This window comes from Mytilus galloprovincialis, chromosome 7 (assembly GCF_965363235.1).
Source record: "Mytilus galloprovincialis chromosome 7, xbMytGall1.hap1.1, whole genome shotgun sequence".
Taxonomy (NCBI): Eukaryota; Metazoa; Mollusca; class Bivalvia; order Mytilida; family Mytilidae; genus Mytilus; species Mytilus galloprovincialis.
Window position 1 is genome coordinate 23,793,206 of NC_134844.1, and position 26,474 is coordinate 23,819,679.

The following is a 26,474-nucleotide window of genomic DNA, read 5'->3' on the forward strand; positions in this document are numbered from 1 at the left end:
TCTATATTGATTTTATCCCAGACCAATTCGACCAATACCCGATCCCTTTGCAATCACATTCGACCACCTTTCAATCTCTATTCGGCCATACACGAGAACACATGACTGCTGTGTGTGCAGATCTGGTTAACTCTCATAACTCTGCTTCCGCAAAAATATATTGTCAACATTTTTTTAATTGTTCAAAAATTCCTCCATGTACAGTACGTTTCTTATAAACTTTTGCAAGGAGACGTAACATTTTAAAAGAGAGACAAAAGACACCAAAGGACCAATCAAACTCAAAGGTAAACACAGCCATAGCGAAAAACGAAAACCGACGAGAAGACAAACGACAGTCCACATAACATAGAAAACTAAAAACTTAGTAACACGTAACCAAACAAAACTTGGGATGATCTCAGGTGTTCCGGAAGGGAAGAAAATCCTGCAATTTTGGTACCGGCGGATTTTTCATCATGAAAGTAATTGTGCAATAACATTTATTATTAGACTGCTGATGACTAAGTTATCTTTCAAAGTTGGTTTATAAGAACATCAAGATTATATTTTATGGACTATTTTCTGTTTTATCTGCCCGTATTTTTCGTTTGTTCAGAAATGTTTGTAAGATAAAAAAAAAAAAAAAGAAGATGTGGTACAATTGCCAATGATACAGCTCTTCACAGAACACCAAATAACACAGAAATTATAAATAACTACTACAGGTCACATTACAGTTATTTTTTTTTTCATTCGAACTTTGTGACGTAATTTCACACAAAAATGAGACAAAAGCCTATACACTAGCTGTAAATGCGTCTACAGATTGTCGTTCGTCGTTTGGTAGTTCAAAAGATGCATTTCTTTCTAACTTTGATATTAAATCAATTATCTAATCGTGTTCTTGCTTGTCATAACTCAAAACAATGTCTAAAATTACTCAAATATATCACCCTCCTTTCTTTCTTTAAAATACCAGCTAGGAAAGAAAATTTGAGTAATTTTACACAACATTTTGAGTTATGACAAACAAGAACATATCTCTTTAAAAAAAGACTTTATCATCACTATCTTCATACTAGTACTATGCAGTCATCTGATTAAGATAAAAAAAAAAAAAAAAAAAAAAAAAACTGCCAATAAGATTAAATACGCGTAGAGAAGCGATGTCCTCTGTGTCTATAACATTTTTTACGGGGGCTATTTTCCCCGCGTAATAAGTTTAAATAACAACAAAATGATCTTGTGTTTTGACAGTTCAGCAATCTCTGATTAAACGAAGCAATTTTTTCTTCTTCTGTAACGTTTAACAAACTATAACAAACGGCACACAACGTTTACCAAACTTTGGTTAGAAAGAAATGCACTCTTGATCTCTTGATAGATATATGTAAAGCTGTAAAAGGTATCTCTTCAGGGGGAATGAAATTCTACTTTGGGTCAAATTTTGGGGAAATATGTGACATATTTGCCCTCTTTTGCATTTTTTTAGAAAATACATGCAGATTGTTGCCGTACAGCAAAAAGAAAACAATTATCTTAAACCATTCAACTACTGGATATCAAAATATCGAACTGCATCAATGAGAAAACCCCATACAGTATAGTCGGCCAATTAAGTCCACGACATGAAAAATATGGAACAGTTTAATTCATTGAGAAATCTAACTACCTAACTTATAACAAAACAATTTATAAAAAAAAAATAAAAAAATATGTCAGACACTTACCACCGACGACCACTACAAACTCGTGACTTTGGACAGGCACATATAGACTGTGGCAGGGTTAATCTAGTTTGCTGGAGCAAAACCCTCCCCATAACCTGGGACACATGTGGAGCAGGATCTGCTTACCCTTCCGCAGCACCTGAGATCAACCCCAATTTTCGTGGAGTTTGAAGGTCCCTCTGGTATCTTTTGCCTCTCATTTATACCAGTACAACATAAGAACAAAATAAAAAATCAGTTGAAGAGGGATTTACTCATCAGCTTGATAAAAAGTAGGAATAATGTAACAATAACACAGACGAGATTAGGCAGTCAATCAATACATCTCACAACAAAAAAAGCACTTAGTAAAGTTCGGAGAGTATTCGCAACTTATGACTTTTTTTTTTGTATGTTGATACAACGTAGAAAACAAACGTTTGTCATTTGTATATTTAAGTGCTTTTTTTCAAACAAACAAAAATATTGAACAATCCCTGAAACCAATTCCTGATTTTACGGTACCTACTCAGGATTAAGGTTTTAATGTAGGTATGTATCCTAAATTCTAGACTGGAAGAAATGTGAAAGAGTACTTCTTGGAAATTTAGTTTGATCATACTCATTTCAAATATATAACTGAATGTGGCATTGTTTAGTGAGAACATGTTCGGGTGACAAATTAAAACGATATGGGCTTTGATCATTGTTGAAGGCCACACGGTGTTAATTTCTGTGTCATTTTGGTCTATTGTGGAGAGTTGTCTCATTTGCAATCATACCATATTAAAAATTCTCTTATTCATACAACCTGTATTTTAATCTGCAAAAGTAACTTTCTCATATACGTGTCTCCCCCATTCTTGACAACCATACTTACACAATTTATGTTATTTATCAAGTTAAATATTTCATCAATTTTTATAATAATGTTATTGCAAAAATGTGACAAGGTAATGTTTATGTAGAAAAATGAATTACTGATTGATTTTCCTTATTTTGTCTCTTTTAATTCCCTCATTTAATAATCACAATCCTGTAATAGATTAACGCTTCCTGACATGCAAAAATAAAAATAACCTACTTTGAACTTTTCATTTTTAAGCAACAATTCTGTTGTACCAGTTTTCAGTTGTTGTGTGACCGTCAATCTGAAGATCTGAAAAAATAATTCCGGTGGTAGGGGATAGCTTAAACTTGAAGAGAGGTTACAGTTTTCTCTTTTGGTTCCGTGTTGAAGGTTACCCTGTGCCTTTGAGATGAAAAACAGCAATAAAAGAACTGTTCCTTTGCTTTTTGTGTTTTTAGCTGTGTGTAGATTGATTTTGTGTCATGGATGATTACTCCATATTCTTTCTTTCCTATTAACAAGCAGAATAGTGATCTCGTTACATACTAGGATATGCATTGAGGCCGTTCTACATATGTGAAATTGGTGGAGGATGCATTGTTACGAAAGCTAATGTATGATGTGAGTGTGAAACAAAAATCTTTTTAAACTGTAAGACGAGGCAAAGAAGGAAAAGGAAATAGACTTACTGACAAGTTTCATAATTCTGATAAGTAATAAAACAGACAGTAATTGTCAACTTTGGTTACTTTTTATGTGAACAAGGCAGAATTAATCAAGCGTTTTACGAACATTAGTAGGAGCAGTATTTATTTGTTTATTTATTTCCTTTTGTTTCTTGCGGCTAGGGAAATAGTTGGTGTACACTTTTCTCTAACATAATGTTCAGGTGTAAATCCAGACGGAAAACTTGTTAAACATCACAAATGTTATTAACTTAATTATAATATGGAAAGGATTAACAAGATTTGGAAATACTGCTAAAACAATGGCAATGAACCTTGTTCCGTACATGACAGTGCTTTCTAATTTGAGATGCGGCCTAATACCTAATCTGCAGCATCAAACTTATTACTTCCAACCGTACGACGATGGACGATATAGAGGTTACACACTACAGTGTTGTCCAAGAGGAATGGTGTTCTTTGCTAAGTTTTGCCGTTGTCGGTTTCCGTGGGAAGGTTTGTATTCACTTCCTTAGATACATACGTAGATTGTTTATAGATATTTGTACCTGTATCAATTTGAAATATTTTTCAAATTGTCTTTTGTTCTATTGAGATGTGACACGGTGATGATGGCTGTATCCCTATTTTGACAATTTTACCTGTCAGCACTTCGGTGTTGACATGAATATCAATTATATGGTCATTTTTTATAAATTTTCTGTTTACAATACTTTGAATTTTTCGAAAAACTAAGGATTTTCTTACCCCAGGAGTAGATTACCTTAGCTGTATTTGGCACAACTTTTTGGAATTTTGAGTCCTCAATGCTCTTCAACTTTGTATTTGTTTGGCCTTTTAACTATTTTGATCTGAGCGTCACTGATGAGAGTTATGTAGACGAAACGCGCGTCTGGCGTATAAAATTATAATCCTGGTATTTTTGATAACTATTTACCTATTAAATCTGTTTTGTTCACGCATCGTAATGAATATTTCGGAATTTGATGCGACTGTCAAACAAGTGAGAAGTTTAGCGCTATAAAACCAGGTTCAATCCACCATTTTCTGCATTTGGGAATGACTGTACCAAGTCAGGAATATGACAGTTGTTATCCAATCGTGTGATGTATTTTATCATTTGATTTTGCCACGTGATAAGGGACTATCCGTTTTGAATTTTCCTAGGAGTTCTGTATTTTTGTTGTTCTACTTTTTGCATTGTAAAGTCTCCGCTTTTTATTATGATCCATATTTGACCTGTTTTATGATATATTTTGTGTTACCTTTTCAATTATTCTCTTGTTTTTTTTACTCAATGACATTCCGTTTTTCGCAAGGTCAGTCGAGTTTGCAAAGTATATCAATATAATGTAAGTTTATCCCTTTCCTGAATATACATGAAATATGTAGAAGTTGTGACAAAATTACTCTCTTTACGCAGTTTCGGGTATTTCTAGAGTTATTCTTCTAAAATTTCCAATTGTCACACTATATCAGCTACACGTATCGTCGCAGTTTTTCTGAACCATTGGTGTTTTATTAACGATATTCTTCTTTTCCTGAATTTGTCTGCTTATCAGTACAAGCCTCATTTTATTAACTTTAAAGTACTATTATGGTTCAAGATATAATGAAACCTTTTTAATTGAGAAAATAATCATTCCAAACTCGGTTGTTGAACTAACTTTAACCATCATGAAACTATATTCAAACTTTTAAAACCGTTTTGATTAATAGCAATTCTCTGTAATCACCAAACACGTCGTCACGGGCACGAAAAGTCTCAGATTGACATATCAGATATATATGGTGACGCAAACTTTGTATTACATTGCGTGTTATTCAATCATTTTATTTCATCTGTAATGTTTTTCAATCTTTTTATTTCATATGTAGTATTTTTATGACTGTTTGTCTTAAATATGTTTGGTTATAGTGTTGTCTGATTTATTCGACTATTGTGTTTATGCCTCCCTAATGTCTTCTACCTCTTTCGTGTAACTGAACGAGACTCAATAGTACACGGAGAAACAAAACATAATCTATAATACTAAAATAACGAGGTCCAATTTGTCAGCCGTCATTGGGTAAAATCGACAAATCAAAGAATTCAACATTAAATATAGCTAATATCAGAGACATATAATATGTCTCTGCTAATATAGTACAATGGTGTTGATTAAAAATTACACCACTCCAGACCCTTTTGTTGTCCACATAATTAATATTGCCAATAAATAACAAGTTCCGGGTCGAATCCGATACCGATACCAATAGTATATTCACCTGTTACCTATTACCTTATTTGTACGTTCCGCATCTGACAGGCGCACCACCATGCGGTGTATGTAGGATTTTTTTATACACACGGGAGGCGTATAGGTACAGTTTTCAATTTGTTAGCCGGCATGACGTAAAACAGCGAATCAAAGAATTCAAATTTATTTATAACTAATATAGGACAATGCTGTTGATTAAAAATACTCCATTCCAGGCCCTTTTGTTTTCCAAATAATTAATATTACCAATAATTGATAAGTTCCAGGTCGACGGGTTCAAACAGAAAGATTTTGAAAGCAGAGAAAACTGTGCTTTTATAATCGGCATGACTTTATCAGATAATACGCATAGTTACATACTTTAAATCAGTCACGGACAAGCTATATCACGGGTTTGTTCTAGTTATATAACAAAGAAAGGAAGTCTGGATTGAGGTACTTAACAATTGACAATTTGGAGGACATTGATCCTTAATTTCTCAATATAAATAATAATAATTCTACGACATATTTATGTAAATACTGTAAAAATAAATTAAGGAAACCACGAGAACAAAAGAGTGATAGAGCATCTTGATCACAAGTACTCTAACTTGAACGATTGCAAAAACAGTTCATAGAAATTCTACATGTCTTACAAATATTTATTTCACATTATATTATAGTATTACATGACCGAAATATCACTAATCTATTTAATTTATGTAGTACTTTATTATGTATGTGTCAAACTAATGACTTTAGATATACCAGTACACTAAAAAAAAAAAAGTCGCAGTTTGAGTGCAAGAAACGTTTTGATCAAATGTCCTGAGAAGATAATTATTTTGTTGATTAATTTGTAATTGCCTTAATACAGGCAACTCATGTTTTACTAAACAATCTCCCCTAATATCTGCTGATTTCTTGGGTTTATAAGACGTACTCTGAATGGCCTAAGTATATCTGATATGACAAAATACTAGAAAGTACAAACATATACAAAAAATTAATGATACCTTATGTTTCTTGACATTTTATTGTTGTGGTCATGTCGTGGTCATAAAATAATATGCTAATATGTTTTCACCTGTATAATCAAGTATAGACTGGTATGTCCACGTCCTCATTGGTAAATTATATTATAGTTATACTCTTTATCCCAATAATAATATCATTCAGCTATTTGGTGCTTAAAGACTTCATATTAAAGTAAACTCTGTCACGCGTGCTAAACGTGCTGAATACAATCCTGGTTTCCAAATGTTTAGGTTTGAGCAGGCTTTATATAAATTCTGAGAAGCGCTCTGGACGCACGGGATACCATTTAGTGTTAATTTCATAAATTCTTCTTGTTTAAAAACCTTTGATTTATTTTTATACCCAGCCATAGTGGATGAGGCATCAAAGTGTAACCTTGTCCGACCGTAAATAAACTCATCATAGATATGTTCATTCAAAAATTGGTTTCAACTTTCTTACTTTAATTTGCCTCAACCAAATTCTATGACACTTAAACACTGTGCTTATTACCAAAATCACAGATTCAGATCGATTTTGGGGGTCATCACTTTTACAGTTCTCTAGCTATGTCCACGTAAAACGTTATATCCAAAAAGGAGCACACTCTGTCTAATTGGCCCATTTTTCATTTATTTACCATTTGAAAAGATGAATGTTCTTTTTCATATAATTCTATATGTTTACATTAACTAGTTAGTTATTATAGTTAGAAACATTCGAATCATTATTTTTCTGTGCTATTCTCAAACGGGATTTTAATGACAAAACACAAGACAAACATGTATTACGTCTTCCTCTAAACAACAAAGTGATGTAATAGCACAACATTAACTGCACAATTGTGTAAATTAAAACATAACATATCATGTACTAGTTGATTACATACAACGGGAATGTAAAAGAAAAGAAAAAAAACATGCACTCAAAAGAAAAGATGTTACACCGCCACATTTCTTTTAAATCGAATAATTTTAAATATATGAGTTTAAACATATCTTATTTGCTTAAATATGCAAAAGGAATGAGATACAATTTAATCAAACTAATCAAGCATGTGTTCTGTAGTGTAAATAGACATAGAGAAAAAAAAACTAACAAAATATCAAGAAAGAAAATTATCCTATTCATGATTAAGCTTTTTCCGTTTCAAAATCTACAACATTATGCTCTTAATTTTTTCAACGTTTAACCATACAATAATAATAATATTGATAAAAATGCATGCTATTTTTTAGTAGCATACTGATTAAACTGGTGCAATCTGACAAATTTCCTCCAGAATTTACGCGATTTTACTATAGATGTGAACGAACTCTAATAGGTGGTTTTATATTCTCCAATATTCATTAATTCAAAGTCAAATAATACGTTCAGACTGAACTAGTTTCTTTTTCTTCCTTTCTAAAATTTGAAGGCATAGTACAAAATAGCAGTTACTTTGGGACAAGTTCATCACTGTTTCAAACAAATAAAATTGTCGCAATCCATCCATATTAAGTAAAAAATACTTACTGTTATAACCAGCTATTTTCTTTCTTAAACAAAATTTGACATATGCTCATTCAAAAACATATAATTAAACGTAATGGGGAAAATCATAAAATCTCAAGGGGAAATTTGTGCTGCAAACAAGCTATATTTGATAAAGATGGATGGTAAATTTGTACAATAACTTGAAGAACAGAGCTGGAACTTGAAAGATATATCACTAACTCCTACACTTTATTTTTTTAGGACACCAGACACGGGGAACCAGTTCAATACCATATCCTAACAGTAAGTGTGGGACATTAACATGATTAAGGTTATTTCCTCGTAAAAATTACCCTTCCTAAACGTGTTGTAGTTTATCACACTAAACAACTTCCACCTTTATGAGAGTAATTAACTATCTTATTTACTATTGGTGATTTGTCTTGTTTTCGTTAGATATAACATCCATTAAATAGTGAAGTGCACTTTACCTTAATATTGTTACTACTGCATGATGTGAAATAATGAATGAAAAGAAAAACTGCGGTTAGGGTAGACCGAATAAAATAACAACCGCAGAAAGGGAAAACCCGAATCTAAAATTAAGTTGAAGATAAGAAATGTAGAACCAAACAGACAATCGCAGATGAGGAATATCGAATAAAAGGACAATTCAAATTGAGATCCATGTGACACATATACAAAACAAGATAATTCAGAACCAAGCCGGAAAAATCGATCAATCCCTAAATGTACACTTACCAAGGAGCAAATTCTGGGTAATCATAGGTCTGTTCTATGTTCCTTTGAAATTTCAACAAAAGATGAAAAACTGCATTTTCCAACACTGTATTGAATCACCTAAACTACAGATTTGTCCTTTGTTTAATACTATTTAGTCTATTGTTGCTGTATTTAACATTTGGTTTTTCATTCATTATTTTGTGCATTTATCAGACCGTTATTTTTCACGTTAGAATTGTTTTGAAACTGTCATTTTGGTAGCAACTATGCGGTTTGGGTTTCACTCATTATGAAGGCAGTACGGTGACCTATAGAAGTTTCTAATTTCTATGTCATTTGTTCTCTTATGGGGAGTTCTCTCATTGGCAATCATACCACATTTTCTTATTTTTATGTCACATTGCCGGGTCTTCCGAGTGCTCCGCGAAACCTCTTTATAAGTTATCCATAATAATTTCTACGCTTTACCCAAGTAATTCCTATTCCAAACTAAAAGACAAATTGAAAGAGTTTGTCCTGCTTTATTTCATAAAAAATAATGGCTAACGTAGATACAAGTATCTTGTCCTAATGAGGGACTTTGAAACAAATAACTCTGATTCAAACAAACAAAAATTCTCTGAATCTGATATTATCCAGATGCTTGATTGATAAAATATTTGTTACGTTTGGAAAACTTATTTTCAACAAACAATCGGCATTCCCATGTGAACCAATTGTGCTCCTCTTCCTGTCGACTTGTTGCTTATGCATATGAGACTGACTTCATACAGGAACTTCTAAGGAAGGAAGAAAAGAAGTTAATGGTATCCTTTAACTTCACCATCTGATATAAAGATAATATTCTCTCACTAAATAATATGTGGAACGCATCAATTCTATCGAACTTGAGATAAAGGATACAATAGAAACAGGTTATTCTGTTTTTCCTTTCTATGTAGCAACAGATGATAAGATAATGCAGGTCTTCCATTTCCTATCATGATTTCTTTGAAAGAGGGATGTTGCTTAAAATTAATTTATCAAACGGAGTGGTGAAGTTTAAATCATAAAAAGCAAAGTATAACGGGTATCCATCCATGACAAATAAGTACATACACAGCAAAACACACAAAGGCAAATGAACATCCCTTTCATTGTTGTTCTCGAAGTCACAGTGAGGCCTTGCACTTATTGATAAATGAAAATAAAATATTCCACGTCTAGTTAAAGAAAATAATAGTTCAATCTAATTGTCAAATATGATAAATTATTCGAACTCGTTAAACATGTGTCGATTTTATATAAATTAGGTGCAGTTTCTAATTTGTTGACTTCTACTGGATTGTAAGCGTCATGCTAATTGGTTACTTCCAGTTTCATGGTAAAAGATACAATGTTTTATACTATCTTTTTTTTCAGAGTTTGAATTGAAATCCAAGTTACCGTTTAAAGAACAGTCTTTTAATCCTATGTCAAACAACAGACACATATACAGATATAACAACGTGAAGAAATTAAAACTTCGAAAACATCCTATCAGACCATTAAACATTGATAAATCAAATAAACGTGTGATAGCGAAACAATCTCCATTCAGGAGAAATTTCATCAAGATGAGGACAAAAACAAACTTTCAACAAAGATTAAAAGTGTTTCCAAGAAAAAGTGAAGTCAACAAACAAAGAAAAGAATTGAAGAAAATACGTAGAAACAAGTTTAGATTTTTCAAGTTGAAAACAGTTGGTAAAAATGTATTCAAACGTCGTCCAAAGTCCTCGACATTTAAAGAACCTTTTCTGCCAATGGCGAGTATTGATAATTCTGCAAACCTACACCATCAACATTTAGATTTTGTTCACAACAGCATTGAAGAAAGATTGTCAAGGACATTTCACAGGAATACTGATTTCTTACAGAATGTTCAACGTACCTTACACAGTACGATACCTTTTGAAAGTGCTTTGAATTCAAATGTTAATGGAAATAATATGCGGATCATCAGTAAACAGCCTTTGACTGGAACAGCCGTATCACAGTCAAACCACAATTCAAAACAGGATAGTATGGTTATAAATGCAGAGCATGGACATACATTTGTACCGAGAACCGATACCGGCAGCTTAAATAGCATTAACATAGATGCAAATACTGTTAATAACATTTTATTTAATGGAGAGATAGGTGAAATAAGAAATGACATCTTGTCTGAAAGTGTTTTTCCTTCTACTCATTCTCTCGAAACCGGACTTTCTGGAAATACTAACATATTTGACATAAATTCTAATATGGTCGACAGTAGCATACACCAGGATGTTATTTCTCAAACTGGTATTGAATCTCCGTCTTCTTTTAATGTTGGTTCACCCGAAAACTTGAATGGCATAAATATGTTACCCGCCGATGCTGTTTTACCAAATGTTGTTACAGGAACTGGTATCCTGACTGATTCAAACATTGGTGAAAACAACCTAGGTGGTATTAATCCTGGTGTCGGTTCTGCACTTGAAGGTTTGAATACAATCAATGGTGGACATTCATTGTTAAATATGAAAGAAACTGGACAAACTAATATTTTGAAAATAAATGACTTGAAAAATGGACATGAGCGTCATCATGGTTCCTCGAGTGGTAATTTGTTGAATGGGTTGAAAAACGGTGATGTATTTTTGAAAGATACGACTTCAAAAAGTAATGATCATTTGTCTACTTTTGGACCGGGTGGATTGGTTGTTGGTCAGGACATTGTTCTTCAAAATGCAAATCTTAAAAAAGCAACATCTGCGAAAGATGGTATTCCGTTTTCTTCTAAAACTAATGGAATTAGAGAAAACTTGGTAACAACTGCAGATGACGTAACTGTATTAACTGGAGGATTACTTGGATCTAGTAGTGATATTTTCTTTCCTACATTGAATACTCATGGAAACGGAGCTTCATCTTTCGGCTTAGACTCCCCTAATTTATTGAATGGCAATCAACAAAGTGGTTTAGATATTGCACACTTAGGTACTGTTAATATTGGGGAAGTTTTGAGAGAAGGATTGTCGAGTCAAAGTCCATTTGGTAATACCGGTTTTAATGATCATGCAATTTCTAGTACGTTTTTACCTGTTGCAATTGGAAACGGAATAAATAGCGTACATAATGATTGGTCATTTCTTGGAGATAGAACGAATGAAATCAATGGCGGATGGAATATCCCTGGTAATAATGTGTTTAATAAAGATGGAGCTGTTATTACAAACGGAATGGTTCTGACAAAGCTTGCAGAATTTGTTGATGTCAAAAACAAAGAAAATACGATTGATTCGAACGTTGTTCTGAACAACGGAAGTTCTATTCAGGAAAAAACCGTAATACTTTCACATACGAACAAAATTCCGGAAACAACCCTTTTTCATCAAGTTTTACCAGAATTTATTCCACCGAAACCAAAAATTCCAGTTTCTCTCCAAAAAGTTCGCTTGGAATTAGAAAAGAAAAATACACAGACTTTTGTGTTTTCTGAGCCATTGCCAACTGGTAAGTCTAATAGTACATTTATCTTACAAAACATCGGCACCTTTGTAACCTTACGTTCTATTTATATAATTTGCCCCTTTTCAATGCAATTTTACCATGCAATTGTAACTCTTTATATTAAAAAAAAGTGTTACCTAGATTTTTATATTTCTCAAAAATTCCAGTTTCTCTGTAAAAAGTTCGTTTGGATTTATAGAAATTGAAGAAAAAAACACAGACTTTTTTTATCTCTCAGTCGTTGCCAACTGCTAAGTATAATAGTACATGAATCAAATGTAAAATCATAAAAAAAAATATAGGTCAAAGAACGGTCTTCGACAATGAGCCTTGGCTCACACCAAAAATAAAGATGTGAAGGGCCCAAAAAGGACTAGTGTAAAACCATTCAAACAGGGAAACGAACGGTCTAATCTATATGAAAACGAGAAACACTTATGAACCATACCAACAAACGACAACCACTGAACATAAGGTTCTTTACTGACTCAGTTTGTTTTACCTAAATATGTATTTATGTCATCTATGAGTTTTAAATGTGTCATTCTCATTTTATATGTTCATTGGGTTTTGTTAACTAAATATGCAGATATTATAGACGTTTTTACGAGTATAATGTATTTTTTACATTTACAAAAGTATATTCATCGCACTTTTTTCTTCCAGATATTTGCCTAGGTTGTAAAATGGATGGAGGTGTTGGATACACAAATCATCCGACATCATGTGACCGATTTGTTGTCTGCTACCCAACAGATCTAGGAATCTTGAAGCCTGTTACCCAGCTTTGTTCGTATGGTTTATTCTGGAGTCAGTCAGCACTAACGTGTAGACTAACGAAAGATGTATACTGTCCACATGGTTAGTGTTTCGTGTTATCAAAAAGTAAAATCACAAAAATGCTGAACTCCGAGGAAAATCTAATAATCAAATGGCAAAATAAATCTTAAAAGTCCTATATATCAATGTAATATATCAGTAAGTCAATACTTCAAATTGTTATTGAACGGTCCTTGGATGTCAGTACTCCCACTAACTTAATGCTTACAATCAAAGTGATATCTCATGTTTGTCTTAATGCGATCGATATAAACATACATTACATGTCAGACCTTTATCTTCACAATTTTATCTTTGTTATAAGAATAATGAAAGACACATAATATAGTTTTTTAATGCTTTAAATTCTAATTTTGAGTGCTTCCAGTTTCTTTTTTATGCAATGCTCATTGGTATATTTTTTGCACTAAATGGTATTTTTTTGTACATACTTTGCACTGCTACATCCATACAACAATGGGACCAAATGTTATCAGTTAAAACAATTTTAAAGAACAAGTGCAATATATTGTATGTAATAATGAAAATAAAACATCAGGATCTATCCAACCCAGTTCGATGCTCCTCATGATTGTTCCTCTTCATTCATTAAACTGAACAATTAATCGTGTATTTTGAAGAAAACAAATACCGTTGACATTCTCTTAAAGTAGTTTGTAAATCATTCAGGTGTAATAAGCATGGATAAAAGTGTCTTGAATAAAATCCAGCTACTAAATCTACAATCAAAAACTGGCTCCATTGCTTGTTTAAAAATTCAAATGATTGTTATTAACATGATTTTCTTTTTGTAGAGGTTTGCAAATCCCAGACTGACAAGTATCAATATGCCAGCAAACGAACATGTAGGTCATACTGGGAGTGTCAAGGGGGAATCTCTGAACCACGGTGTTGTCCTTGGGGACATTCGTATCTTGATGGGCGTGGCTGTATCGAGGATTCCACATGTGAAATTCCAGATGTTGCTTGTAGTGTAGATCATAAAAGTCTTCTCATAGAATGGGGAGGTAAGATAAAGGATTATTCATCAAAGTATTTTACAAATGATATATGCAGAAATGAAATATATGCAGAAATAATTCAAATTTTTAAATGCTCCTAATCAAGGTTCCTCTACAAATACTAGTATAGAAATAGTAAAATAAACTTTCACAAACAGTAATGGAATGAACAATTTTGAAAAAAAACATAGTTGATATTATGTTACAATTTTTGGTAAGACATTCATAGGTTTACTCGTATTTCACTTTCAATGAAAATAATAAACGTCCCTTTTTGAGACATTTGAAAACAATACTTTTGGTATTGGCATCATCTATCATTACCACTGTGCCAAATGTTCTTCAAATATGAAAAGTAATTAAGTAATAAGGACGATTTGATATCAGCGAAATTCAGCTTTGAAAAAGATATGCTGTAAACATATTGGTATCTTTTAACCATGCATACCTGTCAATGGAACATATAACAACGAATCTTTTTACATACTTGGATTTTAAAATATTTTTTTTCCTATTTATTTCAGGGGTATGTGACAAAAGGCCTGTTTTGGGGAAGCGAAATATATATGAACGCAGAGATGGGAGAAAATGGATCAAAGAAAAATGTCCCCATAGATGGACATACCAGATTGAATTATGCGAATGTGCAAAAATATCCGAAATAGTTCCTTCTAGTTATACATTTGAAGGCCACAGTAAGTTGGACTATTTGAAACAATGCTTTGTCATGTTTTGACCAGAAATTCTGTTGTACTTCCAATATTTCTAATGTTAAAATTGCTTTTATAGTTTAGCATGTTGTTTCTCGTTGACGAAGGTTATAAAACTATATATCTTTTTGTTACATAATAAAAGGACCTTTTGTAAATTCCAAACAACAAAACGGCACAAACAATAATGTTTAACAGCATTAGCTGTCATAATGACCGACATCCGGTCATTTCTATAAATGGCGACATAATGATGATTGTTAAAAACAAATAACAAACCTTATCAAAGATACCAGACGCGCGTTTCGTCTATAAAAGAATCTCATCATTAACGCTCGAATGTATAGATGTGTTAAGGCCAAATAAAAAACAAAGTGGAAGAGCATTATGTGACCTACCGAATTAGACTATTTACCGGATTTGTAGTATCATAAACAACACGACGGGTGCCACATGTGGAGAAGGATAAGCTTACCCTTCCGGATCACCTGCGATCACCCCAAGTTTTTGGCGGGGTTCGTGTTGCTTAGTCTTCAGTTTTCTATATTGTGTCTTCTGTACTATTATTTGTCGGTTTGTTTTTTTATTTATAGCCATGGCGTTTTCAGTTTAATTCTATCTATGAGTTTGACTCTCCCTCTGGTATCTTTCGTCCCTCTTTTAAAGGACCAAAAATTCCGAACGGTTTGTACTTTCATATCTGTTCGAGGCTATGGTACGTTTTTAATCTAATATCTATTACTTTACATAATTGGATCTAGGCTAAACACTAGCATATGATAGCACGTTGCCATTTATAATAAAACTTTGTGATTGTTTTTTCTTTATGATTTTTAATATTTTATATGATTTGTAGCGTGTGTACCTGAGATTTACCTCCCTTTTACCAATGATTTCTCAGATCATTCAGGAAATAATGTGTATGTACGTGTTGACAATGCTAGCTTAACTTCTGGAGCTGCCTGTTTTGACGGAAAAAGTGCTATTGCTATTCCGGCTTTTGCCAACATGGACTATGGTGGTACATTTCACGTACATGTACGCTACAAACATCGAAACCTAACAACTAACCTACAGTCCCTTATCTTCAATGGCGATTGTAATAAAACTCCAACAATGATTATAGGAACGAAAATGTCTGGGAACCACCTTTCTCTGCTTATAAATTTAAATGAAGAAAAGAAAATGTGGGTTTCATCAAAGGTAATATAAACACAACTTTACTTTCTAGTATTTACGTTTGATTTTTTAAAGTACATTTAACATGTTTAAGTGTGGCCATTATTATTCCATATTGTTATCATTACTATGCATAACAAAGAAAAGAAAACATTTCACTTGAGGAATGCATGCGCTTCCTTGTTTTTTTGTTTATAACCTTGATGTTTATATGAACATAATTAAACTACTGTTGTCTAAATTGTTGTACCTTTCCAAATGAAAAGTACACACTTGTTTTTACTAAAAGATTAATATATTTTTTGATAATTTACATCTGTCTAAAATCAAAAGATATATATGGGTTTTGGTGTCCTAGAATAAATCCACTTTTGATATAATGGTACTGATTGAAATAGAATCGTACAAAAATCGAAAAAAACTGTCAACACGATGACAAAAAATGAAAAACGACGATAAGATCAAACGCAGTCCATAAAACGCTACATAGAACAGTTAACCCTTAGCAACCCAATCAGAATCAGGTGATGATATCAGATGCTCCGGGAGGGTGAGCCGATTTCGTTACTCGCATGGTGACTGTCGTGTTGCCCACGGAAAATATGAATTCAGTAACGAATTTCATTTGATGAAGCCACAGAGGATAAGATTGTATTTTCGACAGTTAGAAAATTATCCAGGGTTATCTATGACACCGATATTCCACCAACAAAATCATAATAGCGTTCGTAAAAACGAGCATAGGATAATTTCATTAGGAAGTTTTTGTGCAATAGCTTCACCGTAAGCAGCAATCCTTTGTCAAGTTAATCATGAAAGGGAGCGAAAACTCTGGAATGGCACACCACTTGGGGATACCACATATGCAAGTCGTGTTGGAATGGTCTTACATAAACATGGAAAGATAAGAACAGAATTGTTGAAATCATCTCTGAAGTCGTATGGTTTATTTCTCCTCAGACTCTCATTGGTGTATCCCTTTTTTCTAATTCGATGATATCGATGCGTTAAACATAATCAAACAAAATTTTACTTTTTTAGTGAGTGGGCATCATCTTTATGGTTGAGCGCGAAGTTAAAAGAGATACCTTCTGTTTGTTCTTTATGAGGATCTCCAGTATATAGTACGTCGCACAGTCGGTTATCCGTAGTAATATCGCTGGGTTTTAAGAAAAACGTCCTTGAAATATAACAATGTGTTTAACAAATGTTGTATATCGCAGAGAGACGTTGTTGCCAATGTTCAAACCTATATATCAAAAGTAATAAAGTTATGAGCCTAATAATGTATGAATGGGGAACTGTCAAAAATGCATATAGAATGTTTTGGTGTGTATGTGTCACTATTGAGATCCTGCAAATTTTGTGTAGTTGAAATGTAAGTCGGAAAAGGTATGACTTAGTTATAAGAGGTGATTGGACATACTGATATCAAAACGAGGTAATTATTCCCGATCTGAATGTTTAAATATAACGAGGTTACCTAAATTGAATCATCAATACATTTGTTGGCATAGTTATACTAGAATGGCTTTTTCTCCCTTATATCTTTTCAAATGCCAACCGGCCAAAATTGTGTGACCGCAATGATCAGAATGAATGATCGATATGAAATATCTGTCCCAGATGACCACAAAATTTATTTTTTTAATAAAAAAATTGTAGACTTGAGAGATTGCCATTTGCGGTAGGCACTAGTTCTACTGTGTTGAAGACATGTTAACTTACGATGTAAACGATGCAGTGTTATCTTTGATAACCGAAAGGCAATCATTAAATGCCATCATGCAAAGAGTGGTTGATGTTTTGCCTTCTTTTAAAAATTTATATTTTCAAGGGGCTTAGTTACTTGCATGTTACTTTAGATGTATAATACCGTAAGATGAAGCGAAATGAAACTGATAATTTGAAAAAAAAATAGTTGTCTTTTATATGCTGTAATCTTTCTATTGTAACTATAAACATTAATCAAATAAAATGTGAGTAACTTGAGTTATTAAATAAAGAAGTCTATCCGTAATAAGTCACAAATTAAAGTTTTCTTCATTTTGCACAAGAGTAAAGCAAATGGAATAGGAAGGGTCATTAATGAAAACCAGTCTAAAAGTTTGTATGCTAGAATTAAATAATCTGTGATAAAAGATTCAAAATGACAGTTGTTACTTCTAGATTTATTTTTTTGTGTGTTTCTTTTATTCAGATATATAATTATTTTAATGTTTGGTAGGTTTCTAAGAAGACAATGTCAGGTAAAAAAATACGACAACTTTTTGAAATTAAACCAGAAGTCGGCATAGAAAAATCGGTTTTGGGGTCACAAGGATGTTATACTTAGCTTAGTTGAATAATATAGGCTTAGGGAAACGCGATTATTACTATATTATGTACCTTATGAAGAAATAATAAATTAAGCTTGCGACCTACTTGTAATAATTTACGACCATCATAATATGGTAAACCAGTATCTTAAAAGTGTAGATTGTTTTAATAAGTAAACCAAGAGACATTACTGTCAAAAAGGACAGCTAATATGAAACTGGCAATGGTCAGGTGTACTTAAACTAAAAACATTTTTTAACAATTGTGTCAAATATTAGACAGCTGGTGTTAAGTCCTACAGCTAATTATAACGAGCAATCATAATATACGTTTTTTAAATAATACTACTACGTTTAACGAAATCTACTCGGGATTTATTTGTTTTTGCTCTAGTTTTTAGTTTCTTTGAAGTGGGTATTGTTTGTCATATTTTTTTGTAATTTTCATAATATGAGATAAAGTTGGATTTCTCTAAAATGATCATCACTACGTTCGAGCCAATTATTAAGATATTAGATAAAGACATATTTTTTTATTTCGTTTAGAGAAGTGCACAAAAAAATTTGTATTTGTTTAACCTGATAAAGTACAGAAAAGGAAAATGCTTGTAAATTGGTCGTTGCTATGTGCTACTTGTTGTAGTTAACAGCCAGTCGTTTATAAAATCAGTGATAAATGATTTTTTTACTAAGCGTTTTGATAGTTAATGCGGAACTTTTTATTCCTCCGGAGCATCTAAGTTCATCCCGGTTTTGTTTGCATTCTTTTTGTCCTGCCTTTAGGTTTTCTGTGAAGTTTTTTGTGGGCTTTTTTTACAATCTGTTTTTTTCAGTAGCCCTTGATAATTTTTTACACCTTATTGATTAAAATAATATTAAAACGTTTGTCATTGGTAGAAATTAGCAGAAAAAACAATGGTGTTTTTGAAACTTTTTGTCTTTCGACATCAAATCATAAAAACAAAAACCCTTACATTTCAATACCCGTAAGTTAGGATAAAAATAGACTGACCACTAGAAAAGAAAGGTGTACAACTGCATTTAAATATCGCTAAATCTATAAAATTCAAAAGTATATTTCTTTTCGATATATGAGTACATTGCCTGATGAAGAAGCCGAAGTAAGTCTGTTCCGATTTAAATACATTTAAACTTTGACATGAATAAATCAGTGAGTGTCACGCGTTTCATTTTAATATTTGCAAAATAATTGTCAGTTGTGACACTCTTAATGAAATAAAATTAACAAGCGTTTACTTCAAAGGTCGAAATATGTCTCGGGTCTTCAAATAATTCATTAAGGATACGCGTTGAAAATCATGCCTGTATATATAGGTTTGTCGAATGCAGACATAATTGGTTTACACTTAAAGAAAATAATGTTTTAGTTTGAAACGTGAATACTTTATAACCACAGCAACTTAAATTTATTCTGGCAAACCGATTCGATCGCATATTTGTGTTCGAAATCTCTCCAGCAAATGGTTTTACATATATATTTTTGTTAATATCTTTTCGTAAACTTATACATACATTCAAATAAATCCCTTCTTAATTGATTCGTTCCTTCCATTATTAAAGGACCAGATTACAAACTAACAAAGTAGTCTCTGTTCCTTTAATGCATGGTTATACTCGAGTAAATATCTGAAATACTATATTATGCATAGCACACTATATATTTTAACCCTCGTGTGAAGGAACCATTGACGAGTATTCTGTAAAGGAAACGGGCGTATAACGTAATAAATTATAATCCTTGTTTCTATAATGACTATCTATTTAAAGTACAAAGTGGTTTTTTGATGGGGGTCAATAATTTGTAGACCTCAAAATGCATTTGAACATGCAAATTACTTAAACATTGGTCTAGTTTTTAAACTTCATATGTCCTTTAAGCCGTTTTCTGATTCGTCGGTGTTGAAGTGAGAATAGTTATTTCCTCACTGCCCTTAACACCTCTGGTTTGGTCTTTTAAACATGTATGTGCGTAGTATCGCAACATATACTGCTATCAGTATTTGTGTTCTGTTTAGTATTTCTTTATGAATACAAAATTTACTGTTTATTCTGTTTTTGGTTATATCCATTTGACGTGACTCTGTATTTATACATCCCGTCATTGTGTTATTGCTCTATGATAACTTGTGTATTCTTGTCTTCATTCTTAGCTCACCTGGCCCAAAGGACCAAGTGAGCTTTTCTCATCACTTGGCGGCCGGCGTCCGGTGTCCGGCGTCCGGCGTCCGTCTTCGTCCGTCGTCGTCGTTAACTTTTACAAAAATCTTCTCCTCTGAAACTACTGGGCCAATTTAACCAAACTTGACCACAATCATTATTGGGGTATCTAGTTCAAAAAATGTGTCCGGCGACCCGGCCAACCAACCAATATGGCCACCATGGCTAAAATTAGAACATAGGGGTAAATGTAGATTTTGGCTTTTAACTCTGAAACCAAAGCATTTAGAGCAAATCTGACATGGGGTTAAATTGTTTATCAGGTCAAGATCTAGCTGCCCTGAAATTTTCAGATGAATCGGACAACCGGTTGTAGGGTTGCTGCCCATGAATTGATTATTTTAATGAAATTTTGCAGTTTTTAGCTCACCTGGCCCGAAGGGCCAAGTGAGCTTTTCCCATCACTTTGCGTCCAGCGTCCGTCGTCCGTCGTCGTCCGTCGTCGTTTACTTTTACAAAAATCTTCTCCTCTGAAACTACTGGGCCAAATTAAACCAAACTTGGCCACAATCATCATTGGGGTATCCAGTTTAAAAATGAGTGGTGTGACCAGGCCAACCAACCAAGATGGCCGCCATGGCTAAAAAAAGAACATAGGGGTAAAATGCAGTTTTTGGCTTATAACTCAAAAACCAAAGCATTTAGAGCAAATATGACAAGGTAAAATTGTTTATCAGGTCAAGATCTATCTGCCCTGAAATTTTCAGATGAATAGGACAACCTGTTGTTGGGTTGCTGCCCCTAAATTGGTAATTTTAAGGAAATTTTACTGTTTTTGGTTATTATCTTGAATATTATTATATATAGAGATAAACTGTAAACAGCAATATTGTTCAGCAAAGTAAGATTTACAAATAAGTCAACATGACCGAAATGGTCAGTTGTATGCTTTAGGAGTTATTGCCCTTTATAGTCAATTTTTAACCATTTTTCGTAAATCGTAGTAATCTTTTACAAATATCTTCTCCTCTGAAACTACTTGGCCAAATTAATCCAAACTTCGCCTCAATCATCATTTGGGTATTTAGTTTTTAAAAATGTGTGGCGTGACCCTGCTAACCAACCAAGATGGCGGTAATGGCTAAAAATAGAACATATGGGGTAAAATGTAGATTTTGGCTTATAACTCTAAAACAAAAGCATTTATAGCAAATTTGACATGGGGTAAAATAATCTAACATGTCAAGATCTATCTGCCCTGAAATTTTCTGCCCTGAAATTTGCTGCCCCTGAATAAGTAGTTTTAAGAAAATTTTGCAGTTTTTGCTTATTATCTTGAATATTATTATCGATAGAGATAAACTGTTAACAGCAATAATGTTCAGCAAAGTAAGATCTACAAATAAGTCAACATGACCAAAATTGTCAGTTGACCCATTAAGGAGTTATTACCCTTTATAGTCAATTTTTAACCATTTTTCTAAAATTTTAGTATTCTTTTAAAAAATCTTCTCTGAAACTACTGGGCCAAACTTAACCAAACTTGGCCACAATCATCATTTGGGTATTTATTTTTAAAAATGTGTGGCGTGACCCTGCCAACCAACCAAGATGGCCGCCATGTCTAAAAAATAGTACATAGGGGCAACATGTAGATGTTGGCTAATATCTCTGAAACCAAAGCATTAAGAGCAAATCTGACAGGGATTAAATTGTTTATCAGGTCAAGATCTATCTGCCCTGACATTTTCAGACAAAACATACAACCTGTTGTTGGGTTGCTGCCCCAGAATTAGTAATTTTAAGGAAAGTTTGCAGTTTTTGGTTCTTATGTTGAATATTATAATAGATAGAGATAAACTGTAAACAGCAATAATGTTCAGCAAAGTAAGATTTACAAATAAGTCAACATGACCAAAATTGTCAGTTTGCCCATTAAGGAGTTATTGCCCTTTATAGTCATTTTTAGCTCACCTGGCCGAAAGGCCAAGTGAGCTTTTCTCATCACTTGGTGTCCGGCGTCCGTCGTCCGTCGTCGTCGTCCGTCGTCGTCGTCCTGCGTTAACTTTTACAAAAATCTTCTCCTCTGAAACTACTGGGCCAAATTTAAACAAACTTGGCCACAATCATTATTGTGGTATCTAATTTAAAAAATGTGTCCGGTGCCTCGCCCAACCAACCAAGATGGCCACCATGGCTAAAAATAGAACATAGGGGTAAAATGCAGTTTTTCGCTTATAACTCAAAAACCAAAGCATTTAGAGCAAATCTGACAGGAGTAATATTGTTCATCAGGTCAAGATCTATCTGCCCTGAAATTTTCAGATAAATCGGACATTTCTTTGTTGGGTTGCTGCCCCTGAAATAGTAATTTTAAGGAAATTTAGCTGTTTTTGGTTATTTTCTTGAATATTATTATAGATAGAGATAAACTGTAAACAGCAATAATGTACAGCAAAGTAAGAACTAAAAATAAGTCAGTATGACCAAAATAGTCAATTGACCCCCTAAGGAGTTATTGCCCTTCATAGTAAATTTTTAACAATTTTCTTAAAATTTGAGATTTTCAATAACATTTTCCACAGAAAGTACTGTTATAGATAGAGATAATTGTAAGCATTAAGAATGTTTAGTAAAGTAAGATCTACAAACACATCATCATCACCAAAACACAATTTTGTCATGAATCCATCTGTGTCCATTGTTTAATATTCACATAGACCAAGGTGAGCGACACAGGCTCTATAGAGCCTCTAGTTTAACAATTTTCATAAATTTTTGTAAATTTTTGTAAATTTTTAGAATATATTTTCCACTGTAATTACTGGACCAAGTTCATTATAGATAGAGATAATTGTAGCAAGAAGAATGTCTAGTAAAGTAAGATCTACAAACACATCATGATCACCAAAACACAATTTTGTCATGAATTATCTGTGTCCATTATTTAATATGCACATAGACCAAGGTGAGCGACACAGGCTCTTGAGAGCCTCTAGTTGGTTATTATCTTGAATATTATTATAGATAGAGATAAAATGTAAACAGCAATAATGTTTAGAAAAGTAAGATCTACAAATAAGTCATCCATGACCAAAATGGTCAGTTGACCCAATGAGGAGTTATTGCCCTTTATAATCATTGTTTACCAATTTTTCGTAAATTTTTGTATTCTTTTACAGAAATCTTCTCCTCTGAAACTACTGGGTCAAATTCAACCAAACTTAGCCACAATCATTATTAGGGTATCTAGTTGAAAAAATGTGTGCGGTGACCGTGCCAACCAATCAAGATGGCCACCATGGCTAAAAATAGAACATAGGGGTAGTATGTAGATTTTGGCTTAACGCTGAAACCAAAGCATCTAGAGCAAATCTGACAAGGGTTTAATTGTTTATCAAGTCAATATCTATCTGCCCTGAAATTTTCAGAGGAATTGGACAACTGGTTGTTGGGTTGCTGCCCCCAATTGGTAATTTTTAAAGAAATTTTGCGGTTTTTGGTTATTATCTTAAATACTATTATAGATAGAGATAAACTGTAAACAGCAATAATGTTCAGCAAAGTAAGATCTAATAATAAAATAAACGACCACAATGTTCAGTTTATCCCTTAAGGAGTTATTGCCTTTTATAGTCAATTTTTAACGATTTTCATTAATTTTGTAAATTTTTGTAAATTTTTACAAAACATTTTCCTCTGTATCTAAAGGGCCAAGTCTATATAGATAGAGAAAATTGCAAGTAGCAAGAATGTTCAGTAATGTAAGATCTACAAATACATCACCATCACCAAAACACAACTTTGTCATGAATCCTTCTGTGTCCTTTGTTTTTATATGCACATAGAGTCATAGACCAAGGTGAGCGACACAGGCCCTTTATTCCATCTTACTGTCTAATTTTTGTTCGAATTTCGAATTTATTATTTTTTTAATTTATATAGTTTCTTAGGTTTTTTTTTTATTCTTTGTTTCTCATTTTTGTTTCAATTTTTATTTGTGGGCAGAGTTATCATTAGGGTTTGCCTGTTTTTTACCGAACTTTCGCCTACATTTTTTCATTTGAAGTAAGATATGCAAACCCTTCCATGGCAAAAGAAATTAACACGGTTTGTATTGGAGTTAGTTTTTTTTTAATTTTGTGCACTGTTTGGTGACCGTAGTTGGTCTTTTTGTGGTTTTTCTTTTTTTTTTGTTAGGATTATGTCAGTCTCTCTTCGAACTTTTATTTCATTTTTGTATCTTCCACTTAGTTGTCGTGTAAACTTAACATGTATCCACTATTTGTGTACCAAGCATGTAGAATGACGCGGAATGTCATATTTATATAATGCCGCCCGAGTTACATATCGATGATTTATTTCCGTCAGTCCTTCCGGTTTTCAAATGCATATAGCTTTTAGTAAAAAAGAAAAAAGTCCCTTCCAATGAAACATGACAAACATGATCACCTTTCTTAAACTTTGCTGTATACATGTATAATTGCAAGTTAATAAAGCTAATTTCCATTTTGACATCCAGAATTTTGTCTCTATCAACAGGGCTATTAAGCACAGACAGTCACGTTTTTCATGTTTCGGCTTTCAAAGATTTATGCCCGTCAAATTGCAAAATCAATTTCAAATTTAATATAGTACAATCAGAAGATTTGATGTAAGTTTAAACAAATAAGTGTGCTCATACAGTATTATTTGGTCCACTGTTTATTGCAGTGCAGAATATATATACATATATAATTTCCAATCTGTTTGTATAAAACTTTTATACTTTTTTTTATTTTAGAGACCACTAACAGACTGGAGAGATGTTTGGCTTAAATTTGAGAGAGGAGAATTAATTCTACAAACTAATGACCACACAAACATGGCTCCAATGAATGGTAAGCCTTCGTTAGTAGATACTAATGTTTTGGTGATTGTTTTTGTAGCAAGTCAGTGTTATGTTTCGGGGTATTTTCCCTCTTATTATTGATGTGTTTCCCCTCAATTTTGGTTTGTGACCCGAATTTGTTTCAGATAAATCGATTTATAACTATTGAACAGCGGTATACTACTACTGCCTTTATTTTCTCCTTGTGTATATAAGGATATTATGTCTTTAGTGTTTAATATTGTAGTATTTTCTATCAAAGACAAAATATAAATTTGTTATTTTTATCTTTGTAAAATAACGATTTTGGGCTCCTCAGATGCATATCTTTAGAAAAGGGAGCATTTATAATTTAGTCCTGGTATCTATGATCAGTTTATTTATCATAGAACGTGTTTCTCGTTGACAGGAGCAATTGCACGATCAGAATGCGGCATGAAGATAGGGTGGGGTAAAGGATATGATAATTTCATTGGTTGTATTGACGAAGTAAGTATGGTAAACCACGTTTGTTCACTGTGGTTGTTGTTAACATGTATTAGTATGGATATGCCAGTCTTTATGTTCTATATTTTTTTTTTCTGTAAGTGATAAGTTAACTATAGCATCCTTATGCTGATAAATACCAATCAAAGGTTAATGATTCAAATGGGTGTTGCAGATTTTTTTTTCAATAATTATATTTTTATCTTAACATTAATAGATACTGTACTTGTTCATTATAAAGGGCACAATGTTGGCTTTCTTGCGATACGTTGAAAATGATTCATAATATTTATTACTAATCCGAATTGATTTAGAGAATGTATCTTGCATGCTTTAAAATCAAACAGTCTAATGAAATATTCTTCTATCGAAATTATAAAGTAACTTTTTAACAACAATACATACAAAAATTACTTTAATGTTAAACAATAGTAAATAGAAAATTTCTTTATTATTAATTATCTTTTTTTTAAGGTATCAATACATAGATGTCATCCAGAGGTCACTGTGAATAAATCATGATCAACAGGTCAAACTACGTCCATCAATGTCCATCAAGGTCCATCTGTGTCATGTCGTGATTGATTTCTCTGATTATTCTATATCATGAAATATAACTTATTTATTTGATGTCCCACACTATGAATGAATTAAATAGAATAAATTAATGTTAAGATGTGTTCA

General features: G+C 32.8%; 1 protein-coding gene across 2 annotated transcripts; it reads left to right on the plus strand.

Annotated features, from left to right (window-relative positions):
• The first annotated feature begins 3,203 nt into the window (after positions 1 to 3,203).
• On the plus strand, positions 3,204 to 26,474 carry LOC143082597 (uncharacterized). Of its 2 annotated transcripts, XM_076258343.1 has the most exons (10): positions 3,204 to 3,722; positions 8,225 to 8,266; positions 10,109 to 12,211; positions 12,875 to 13,069; positions 13,843 to 14,055; positions 14,574 to 14,744; positions 15,616 to 15,962; positions 25,218 to 25,314; positions 25,714 to 25,793; positions 26,265 to 26,474. In XM_076258343.1, the coding sequence occupies exons 1-10, from the start codon at positions 3,530 to 3,532 to the stop codon at positions 26,310 to 26,312; spliced, it is 3,489 nt and encodes a 1,162-aa protein (XP_076114458.1). In that variant the 5' UTR covers positions 3,204 to 3,529; the 3' UTR covers positions 26,313 to 26,474. The 2 variants fall into 2 exon arrangements, with proteins under 2 accessions (XP_076114458.1, XP_076114459.1); XM_076258344.1 differs by lacking the exon at positions 8,225 to 8,266.

Excerpts from the sequence above, each read along its gene's own strand:
- LOC143082597 (XM_076258343.1), top strand. The coding sequence starts at position 3,530 with ATGGCAATGAACCTTGTTCCGTACATGACAGTGCTTTCTAATTTGAGA. Across the intron at positions 13,070-13,842 it reads AGATGTATACTGTCCACATG|AGGTTTGCAAATCCCAGACT; the intron begins GTTAGTGTTTCG and ends TTCTTTTTGTAG. Across the intron at positions 15,963-25,217 it reads AAATGTGGGTTTCATCAAAG|AGACCACTAACAGACTGGAG; the intron begins GTAATATAAACA and ends TTTTTATTTTAG.